This window comes from Agrilus planipennis, unplaced genomic scaffold, assembly GCF_000699045.2.
Source record: "Agrilus planipennis isolate EAB-ADULT unplaced genomic scaffold, Apla_2.0 scaffold891, whole genome shotgun sequence".
Taxonomy (NCBI): domain Eukaryota; kingdom Metazoa; phylum Arthropoda; class Insecta; order Coleoptera; family Buprestidae; genus Agrilus; species Agrilus planipennis.
The window spans coordinates 813-10673 of NW_020439543.1; the positions used below are offsets into that span (position 1 = coordinate 813).

The window sequence follows — 9861 nt, forward strand, 5'->3', positions numbered from 1 at the left end:
CAACAAGTGAATAATCTGAAGACGACTCAATTAATAGATAATATATATATATATAAAATAATTGTTTGATTGCAATTATATATATATAAACAAACAAAAAAAATTAATAATTAAAATAAGAGACGAATAAAAATGGTGGAGGCGCCGGGTATTAATTTTGTTATTCGAGTTTATCTCTACCAATAACTTCAATTAATGATTGAAACCTGATTAACATGTACTACACAAATAAAATCTAACGTTATATAGCAAACATCTTTTGGAAATGAGCAATTAGATAATAGTGTTTCAAATTTTTCTTTTTCGTTTAAGTGTATTACAAAAATTAAAAAAATGGTGAAGGCGCCGGGTAATAAATTTGTTATTGGAGTTTATAATTACCAATAACTCATAAACAAACCTTGAATTAATGACAAAAACGTAATTAGCATGCCATCTATGTGCCATACAATTGAAATATAACGTTATCAGTTTGTTAAATAGCAAACACCTGCTTGAAAATGAGCATTTAGATAACACTACTCCAGTTCTTATCTTTCTGTTAAAGTTTACTACAAACATAACAATTTTCTTTAACGTTCTGTTTTGATAAGGACATTTCACATGTCTCGCGTTTGATTATCAGATGACCATTTCATAGACGCCATGTGTCGCAAAATGATAAAATTCGAATTTTAATGCAATCGAAAAAAATCACGTGCAATAACACTTAAAAAGTATAAGTGCTTTTTTATATATCTTTTTTGCACATTACCGTTTTATTTGAATAGGTAACGCAAGTTAAAAAGTTTTGGGATTTTTGCAATAAAGTTTAGGTAGTGTCTGCAAAGATTACCATGGTACCAACGAAAGATTTCAAACAGGTTAGCTAAATTTTTATACAATATTCTTTACATATCGATATCTAATCATTGCCGAAATAAAATACAAAGATCTAGACAAACTTTCGAAAAATTGATATGACTCTGAACTTCAATGATTGAGTTCGTTGCTCAAGGAGGATCAAGGACGTGTAATACCAGTATCAGGTTATGATCAAAGTCATTTCCAGTCCCAAAAACACTATCATGATATTAATTAACATGGGTATTATATAATAGAAAATAATTGCCAAAAGATAATAGGAGACAGTCTTTAAAATATCAGATGTTTATGTAAAATTTTAAGTGTTTAATTATTTATTTATTTGGCTGGTCTGTTTTTTTTGCTACAAATGAGTATCTTATAATATTTGAGAACCATGAGAGCTACAAATGTTGATAAGAAACTTTAAGATAAATAAGATAATAACGAGCTCCTTTTTCTGACTGGCCCCCATTGTTCCGTCCCTGTTCTTTGAATGAGCTCATGGTTGTTGTAATACTTAACAAGTCGACCTTCCATGTCCTCTAAAATCTAAATCACAAGCTGCTTCATTTTAGTTTGGGTGCGCAGCTGTAGTGTGGTGTATTACATTTTCCTGCCGGCGTTTCCAAATTTAATTCAAATTTAACCACGAAGGTATTTATTTTTTTAATAAACATTAAATAATGAAGCTTATTGAACTTTTATTGAATAATAATTCTATAAACAATTATTTGCTTTTACACATAATACATTGAGTACCATACTAATGCACCTAATCATGTGTAAAATGTACCTGCCTAGTCATTTGATATTTTAATATATCTATTTAAATACTAAATAATACAATTATTGCTTCATGGAATAATAGTTATTGGTTTGTATCTATGTAATTAATTAAAATTGAAGAAATTGTGTTTAAAATCATAAAATATACTACCCATTACCTGAGTAGTAATTAATAATATAAATTTTTAAATTGCAAGTTTACTTAATAATAAAATGAATTGTTCATGGAAAGATAATACGATTTGCAATGTTTTACACTGTAGTTCATATGATATAGAGACATAGGCGTCTCAAAGGTGGGGCTACATTATTGTTTAATAAATAAACAATATACCGAAAAAAGTTGTTTTATTCTTTTTTACTTATTACCGATACTTTACCGATAAATATTTTGACTTATCGACTTATTTTTTTGTAAGTTTTGGCAATTCCAAAACATGAAGTTTGAACATGGATTTCATCTTTATTTTTTCCATCGCATTAGCGAATTCTTCTTCATATTTCTCTCTTAGCCATTAGATCATCAGTTGCTGAACTTCTGCTTCTATTAGTTGCTTGGACCTTCGTTTTTTTGAATTCCGAATTAATTCCATTTTGTGCTTTTTCCAGGACAGGCAAAGACAAACGAAGAGTCCGCAACATTTTGGAAGATTGAAAAAAGAAAGTCGATACGAGGTTTTTTATTACTTGCATGACGCTTAAATAGAACTGTCTTTTGTCGCACTTTCTTAATATTCTTTTGCACCCTTTTTTTAAAATCCCTGCACTTTCCCATGCGTCTTAGGCAACTGTGCACTATGCTAACTTTAGAATTTGGAGATTTTCCAAAGAATAAATGAGGCAGCAATTTTAGCTTATGTGATCAAGCAGATGAGGCCAGAAGAAAACGTTTTAACGTTTTCCATAAACGTCACTCAAATTAATATGACAAAAACAGTACACTTTTATGCATCAATTTTTATAAAAATAATTACATTTAACATATAGTCAGTATACATTATATTTATACACATCACGATGTCAGTTTCGGAAGTTTTTCTAAAGGTAAGGCTTAATTTTCTATAATGGACATCGCAAAGCAATCAAAAGGAGTTAGATGCAGCTAGGAATCATGTGCTTCTTTCACTCTACTATTCTAATTAGTTAGTAGCATTACCTTCTACTGTAGCTGCAATCCCAAAATAACTGATGCATATCTTTGCAATGTCAGGTTTCAGACAACACTTCAATACTTTCCACGAATAAAACTGCAAATCGCCCAAACGCATTCAATTTAATCTGACGAACAAGTAGCGTCAGCAAGGGAGAAATCGATATTTGTTCCTCCGCAACCTGTGAGTTTATACTGAAACGATTTTCCTGTGGGAACACTCGTTTTCTCTAACGCATTTCGTTTTGCTTTGTTTTTTTTTCGGTTTGTTCTAAATTTAATGCTAGTAGTAGTGAGAGCTGCGCAGTTTGGTGGGATAGCATCATCCTTGAAGGATACATCAAGTTCATTGCTGGACTGCTTCCACCAGCAGCGGATTGTTTTAGATTTTTTCCAATCAGTGATTATAAAACAGTGCAAAATGGTTTGGACTCACAAATACGATGGCGATTCTTCCTCCACGAAGGTTATTATATAATCTAAATATACCCTCTCTATTTCTAGTTGTGGTTTCGTTGAATTATGTTATTTTATTGCTTGTCATTTTTGTGCACTGTAAGCATTTCGTTTTTAATGCAGCAGCTGATGTTCTCTAACAATGCTATTTTTACACTTACGTAACAGAAGGTCTCGAAAATATTTTTTTTCGTTTGTATGTTAATTAATAGGGACATTGTCTTTGAAACACAAGACTACACAAAGCTTTGGGATCGATTTTGTATATTTTTATCATTAAATTACTCAAGGACTACGTCACATTATCTCATCAATATTAAATTCTTTTAGTATCTCTTCCACAAAAAGGTACGTCAAAGATCTTTCGGATAAAGGTAACGGTGAACGACTTCTGTTTGAGATCCATTTTTGATTATGATTTGATTAGTTTCCTCATCCTTTCCAGATGGCTCAAGCTGGAGTTCTTCCCTCTCAGCTCCAAGCAGCGGACGCTGTGTCCCATTTGGAGCACATGTGTGCCCTTAACATTACTTCTAAAGTTTCTCTGGTACGACGTACCGGAATCGTGTGCACCATTGGTGAGTATTTTTATGAAATTACCTACCCATTTTAGTCACGAAATGCCTTCTGGTTAAAGGACCAGCATCAAGAGATCCCGAAATGTTGGTTCAAATGATGGAAACTGGCATGAACATTGCGCGATTGAATTTCTCCCATGGCAGTCATGAGTATCATGCCGAAACCATCAAAAACATTAGAACTGCTGCAGAATTGTATGATAAGAAACATGGAATCACGTATCCAATCGCTATTGCTTTAGATACCAAAGGACCCGAGATTCGTACAGGTCTTTTGGAAGGGGCAAGTTTTATCTATTTTTCTGGTACCTTTGTCACATTTTTATATGACGAAATGATTTTAGGGCGGTTCCGCTGAAATAGAATTAAAAAAGGGCGACACCATTCGCCTTACAACCGACAAAGCTTACGCAGAAAAGGGAAATGCAAACGCGATTTATGTAGATTACGAAAATATGCAAAAAGTCGTCAAAGTTGATAGCATCATTTATATAGACGATGGCTTGATTTCGCTTGTTGTGAAGGGAATAGAGGGATCCTTCCTGGTTTGTACTGTCGAAAATGCCGGCATGTTGGGTAGCAAGAAAGGTGTGAATCTTCCTGGAAGCGACGTGGACCTTCCGGCCATTTCAGAAAAGGACAAGTCCGACTTGAAATTCGGCGTCGAGCAAGACGTGGATATGGTTTTCGCGTCCTTCATTAGAAACGCTTCTGCTCTAACGGAAATCAGAAAGATTTTGGGAGAAAAGGGTAAAGACATCAAGATCATATCGAAGATCGAAAACCACCAAGGCGTGGAAAACATCGACGAAATCATTGAGGCTTCTGATGGCATTATGGTGGCTCGTGGAGATTTGGGTATTGAAATTCCTGCCCAAAAGGTGTTTCTAGCCCAAAAATCCATGATGGCCAAATGTAACAAAGTTGGAAAGCCTGTTATTTGTGCCACGCAGATGTTAGAATCGATGATCAAAAAACCGAGACCTACAAGAGCTGAAGGCTCAGACGTGGCCAATGCTGTTCTGGACGGAGCAGATTGCGTCATGCTATCAGGAGAGACAGCGAAGGGAGATTATCCCATCGAATGCGTTCAGATTATGGCCGAAATATGCAAAGAAGCCGAGGCAGCCATTTGGCAGAAGCAACTTTTCTTCGACCTCACTGCTCACGTAAGTGTTCGGGAGGGTTTCAAAAATGATTTTTTTTTCTGCCAGTGTTATTGAATTATTATTACTTAGATTAAAGTGCCAATTGACACTGCACACGCTTTGGCCATCGCAGCTGCAGAGGCTTCTACGAAATGTTTGGCAGCTGCTATAATCGTCTTGACGACATCGGGAAGATCGGCACATCTTGTGTCTAAATATAGACCACGTTGTCCTATCATCGCTATCACAAGAAACGCAAGGACAGCACGACAGGCTCATCTATTCAGGGCGATACTTCCTTTAGTGTACAAAGGTACCTACTAATTTATTAAATAAAACATTAAAACCCAACGTGTGTCGTAAAAAATCTAAACCGTGTTTCGTAAATGCCATCTTTGTTTAGAGGGGATGCGAATAGTTACAATAATTGTGTTTTATTGAATTGCCATCGACCAATACTGGATAATCAATTACCCATTTTATTTTACAGAGGAACGATGCAGCGACTGGTTGAAAGACGTCGACAACAGGGTTCAGTATGGAATAACTTTTGGTAAAGTAAGAGGATGTATTAGTTCAGGAGATCCCGTTGTTGTTATTACAGGATGGAAACAGGGTTCTGGATACACCAACACCCTACGTATAGTGTATGTTTCTGAAGTACCCGAAACAATAGTTTTATAATTGCATATTCTTTTACATTTAAGTAGGTAACTAATAAAAGCATTTTTTTAACGTCGTGTTCTTTATGTTTACAGTTACGTGGATTAAACGAGGACTTGTTTTATAGGCAACAAATTCCATGTTTAGAATTAATATCTATAAAAAAGCTATTCGTCGTAATACCATCGCAGCCATGGTTTAAATAAAATAAAAAATATTTATTTAAAAAAAACTGTAAAACTAAGAAATGAAGTATTAACTTGTATAGGCGTTTTTTATATTTCAACCACCAAATTTATCCATTCATCCTTATATCCTGTCATTATTTTTTTAAACTACGCTCTAAAAAAAATCAAAGTACCATTTCTTCTGTCATGTAAATTATTAGTCATTATCTAGTCTTTTGAAGTTAAAATTTTAGTTTTTCGATTTTAAGTTTATTCATTTTGTCCAAATTTTTTACGTGGTGCCATTTCAATTAAATTAAACATGAGTACAAACAATAATGAAGATAATAACTCCGGGGACAATCCCTGCCCCAAATTACCTTGGGTACTTTGAGAAAGAAATATCAGATGAACAGTTTTGTCATTCTACTTTTTTAATCGATGTTTTAGATGATAGACTTTCACAGCAAAAATGAGAAACTATTAAATGGCCAATGGAGTGCCGCATACGCAGATAATAAATTAGAACATCTGTGCAAATTGAGTTTAGATTCGGATCCATTGAGATGTAGGATGACAAAAATCATGTGTACAATTGGTAATTATTCGCGTTTATCCATAAAAATAGGTCCTAATTGTATTTCAAACTCTTGAAAACGGTAGGACCCAGTTGTTTTGACATGAAAACGATGATAAATCTCATGAAGGCTGGTGTAAATATATTTAGAATAAAAATGTCACATACTACAGTAGAATCACATCACGATGTCAGTTTCGGAAGTTTTTCTAAAGGTAAGTAATATTTTGTAATTGTCTGGCACATATCTGAAATAAAATAAATAAATAATAATTAACATTTTTAAAACTGCAATGCAAATGGCAAACGTTTGAGAATATTATTGATTCGGGTTATCGATTAATAACCGGTTACAATTGGTTATAATTGCAAATTTTTAATTAATAATCTAGTATCGACTTCAAACACGATCGCCTTTGACCTTTGCCTTAAATATGAGAAGCATTGTTGTATTATACAGCGTTTAGAAAGAAAAACGAGAAAACAGGTAAAAAAATACTTACAATAATTCTCTAATAAGATTTTGGGCATCTTGATTAATCTTCTCATAGTCTTTCGATCTGTGACTCATTTCTACTATACTCATCCCGGTTCCTTTGAAGGATAATAATTCCTGTTGAACATCTTTAAGGACCTGAAAAAATGTGAAAAAATTAAATTAATTACAATTACAATTAAAATATCGCAAACTGTATAAATGTACGAATGTGAGTTTGTTTGTTTATTACCATTTGACGCCTGAACTATTCAACCGATTATGACGAAATTTTGTACACGTTTTGTCAGGGATTCAGAACAGGACATAGGGTATCTTTTATCTAGAAAAAAGATATTACTCCCGAGGGATAGAAAAATAAATTTTATGCGATCGTCGGTGATTTTTGACACGTATTTAGGACATCAACGAAAGTGAAGCCGAGAGTACAACCTAGTTAAGAATAAACCAGAAATATATTTAATTTAGTTTTTATAAATTACTATCCTGTACACCCAAAAGATTTTTTTATTNCTCTTGAAAACGGTAGGACCCAGTTGTTTTGACATGAAAACGATGATAAATCTCATGAAGGCTGGTGTAAATATATTTAGAATAAAAATGTCACATACTACAGTAGAATTTGCCCAAGAACTTGTGCAGAATATTCGGACAGCTAGAGACAAGTACAGCCAGCAAAGGGGCTACATGTATAATATTGCCATTTGTTTTGATCTCGAGGGTCCCGGTTTCTATACTGGTAATTTGGAAGATGTAAGACGATTCATTTATACAAAAGTCTTCATTTTTTTAATAAAAATAAACAATAAAATATGTATATGATGCAAGTACCTTTTTTTGTCCTGAAATCCTAGAGTACTTCTTATCAACTTGAATTACGCGAAGGATTTCATACAGTTCTAACTGGCAACAAAATGTTTAAAGAATTTGTTAACGAAGATGTTATATACGTGTCGTGCGATTTGGTACAAGAAGTTGTTAAACCGGGAGACAAAGTATACCTCGAACATGGCGCCATTGTCTTAGAAGTTTTGGAAATTGGTAAAATAATATACTGATTATGGTAGTTTTCTGTTTTTTAATTAACAAATGTCTTAATTGCACTACAGCATTATTTATTATTTATTAATTTATGTTAAGAAGAGAAATCATCAAACTTTTCCAGATAGGGGAGAAGTCAAGTGTATTGTTAGACAAGGTGGTTATCTTACGAGTAAATCTACTGTAGATATTCCGGGAATACCAATAATGACTGATACTGTAACAGAAAAGGACGTTCTTACACTTCAGTTAGCTGTACAGTTAAAAATTGACTCAGTAGTCCTGTCTGAAGTGAGAAATTCACAAGTTATAATAGATGTTCGAACTCTCCTAGGTACTTAGGAATTGAACTTTCTCTACTAAAATTTGTTAAATACCATACTTTCAGCCGATATACCGGGTGGTGTTGGAATGGTATTAATTCCAAAAATTGACTTTGCTGCTAATATTGATGAATTTGATAAAATATTGGAGTTATCGGACGGTATTTATTTCTCGAGAGAACGATTGCGAATCGAGATAACTTCCGAAAAATTAACCATAGTTCAAAAGATGGTAATTGCAAAATGCAATAAGGTAAATACCAATCAATTTTAGTTAAAAAAAATAATAACAAAAATAGGACTTGACCCCGACGTGATTTGAACACGCAACCTTCTGATCTGGAGTCAGACGCGCTACCGTTGCGCCACGGAGTCCTGTTATTTTCCACTGTCATTGTCATAGATAAATTTACGATTACGCTGTAATTTATTTGAATTTCTAAGGCAGGAAAACCAATTTGTTGTGCAAGTTCACTACTAGAATCGATGATAACTCTTTCAAGACCCCTTAAAGCAGAATTAACAGATGTTGCAAATGCTGTAATGGACGGAGCGGATTGTTTGGTACTTTCAAGGGAAACTTCTATCGGTGATTCCCCAACTAGTGCAGTTAAAATATTATCAGGTAAAATATAAAACTTATGAGTGGTTGAACAACGAATTGTTATTCATTTACTTCAGGTTTAGCTTTGGAAGCAGAAAGTGCCGTTTATGCACGTGAGGTTTTTCAAAATTTAATCAGCAATTATGAAACACCTGTTGAACCTGAAAAGGCCCTTGCCTTCTCAGCTATTAACTTATCAATGCGTTGTTATGCGGCAGCCATTATTGTTTGTACTGTTTCGGGGAAATCCGCAAGACTTCTTTCAAGATACAGACCGCGATGCCCAATTATTGCCGTTACACGATATGCCAATGTGGCTCAAAGGCTTAATATGTGGCGAGGAGTGTTACCATTTTTATACTTTAGTAAGTATTATGCTTATTTGTTTATTTATATATTCACTTACCAATAAATTGTTAAATTTTTCACTTTATCACAAGCTTGACGCAGCCTAACGACGAACGGACGAACTGACTTACACGCCATTTTTCAAACTGCTAGTTTGCGTTTTTATTACAACGATGAAGATGTCGCCGCAATCTGGTGGAGGGAATTATAATTTGAATTTTGAATTTATTCTTTTTTATAAAGTAGTAAACAGAGTGTTCTTTTTTGTTCCAGAACGTCCCATATGTAATTGGAAAAAAGATCTGGATACGCGAATACAAGTAGGGATGACTTATGCTAAATTAAATGGAATTGTAAGAGCTGGAGATGCAGTTGTAGTTGTTAAGGCCTTACGGCTAGGATCAGGATTTACAAATTCAATGCAAATTGTTTATGCGTCTGAATTTGACGCTCTTCCTCCAGACAAACCATGATTGCCCAAATATAGATTACAAACGTCAAGTATGTACAATTGTTATAACAAATGTTTCATTGAAGTCCTTTTGTTTTGTACCATACCTTTTTGTTGATTTTATTTGAATGTGTAAAGGTAATTAAATAATTGTTAACATGCTATTACTGTGTGCTTTAATTGAACCAAAACACTTGATTACTTCATTAAAATTAATAAAAAAAAAA

The 9861-nt window shown here is 33.8% G+C and overlaps 2 protein-coding genes and 1 non-coding gene across 6 annotated transcripts; 2 read left to right on the top strand and 1 right to left on the bottom strand.

Moving 5' to 3' along the window:
• Positions 1 to 597: 597 nt before the first annotated feature.
• Positions 598 to 5786, top strand: LOC108743831 (pyruvate kinase). Of its 4 annotated transcripts, XM_018479426.1 has the most exons (8): positions 2859 to 2966; positions 3073 to 3248; positions 3684 to 3816; positions 3876 to 4099; positions 4161 to 4985; positions 5055 to 5277; positions 5455 to 5611; positions 5723 to 5786. In XM_018479426.1, the coding sequence occupies exons 2-8, from the start codon at positions 3204 to 3206 to the stop codon at positions 5733 to 5735; spliced, it is 1620 nt and encodes a 539-aa protein (XP_018334928.1). In that variant the 5' UTR covers positions 2859 to 2966; positions 3073 to 3203; the 3' UTR covers positions 5736 to 5786. The 4 variants fall into 4 exon arrangements, with proteins under 4 accessions (XP_018334929.1, XP_018334930.1, XP_018334927.1 ...); XM_018479427.1 differs by lacking the exons at positions 2859 to 2966; positions 3073 to 3248 and adding an exon at positions 598 to 863; XM_018479428.1 differs by lacking the exons at positions 2859 to 2966; positions 3073 to 3248 and adding an exon at positions 1373 to 1500.
• A 177-nt stretch (positions 5787 to 5963) lies between these two features.
• On the top strand, positions 5964 to 9798 carry LOC108743833 (pyruvate kinase-like). Its single transcript, XM_018479429.1, has 10 exons — positions 5964 to 6179; positions 6245 to 6392; positions 6458 to 6535; positions 7475 to 7620; positions 7722 to 7908; positions 8033 to 8242; positions 8297 to 8484; positions 8676 to 8856; positions 8913 to 9200; positions 9457 to 9798. Exons 1-10 carry the CDS (start codon positions 6117 to 6119, stop codon positions 9654 to 9656), a joined length of 1689 nt encoding a protein of 562 aa, XP_018334931.1. The 5' UTR covers positions 5964 to 6116; the 3' UTR covers positions 9657 to 9798.
• Trnaw-cca lies at positions 8535 to 8606 on the bottom strand. Its single transcript has one exon. It is a non-coding gene; the product is annotated as a tRNA-Trp (tRNA).
• Positions 9799 to 9861: the final 63 nt, after the last annotated feature.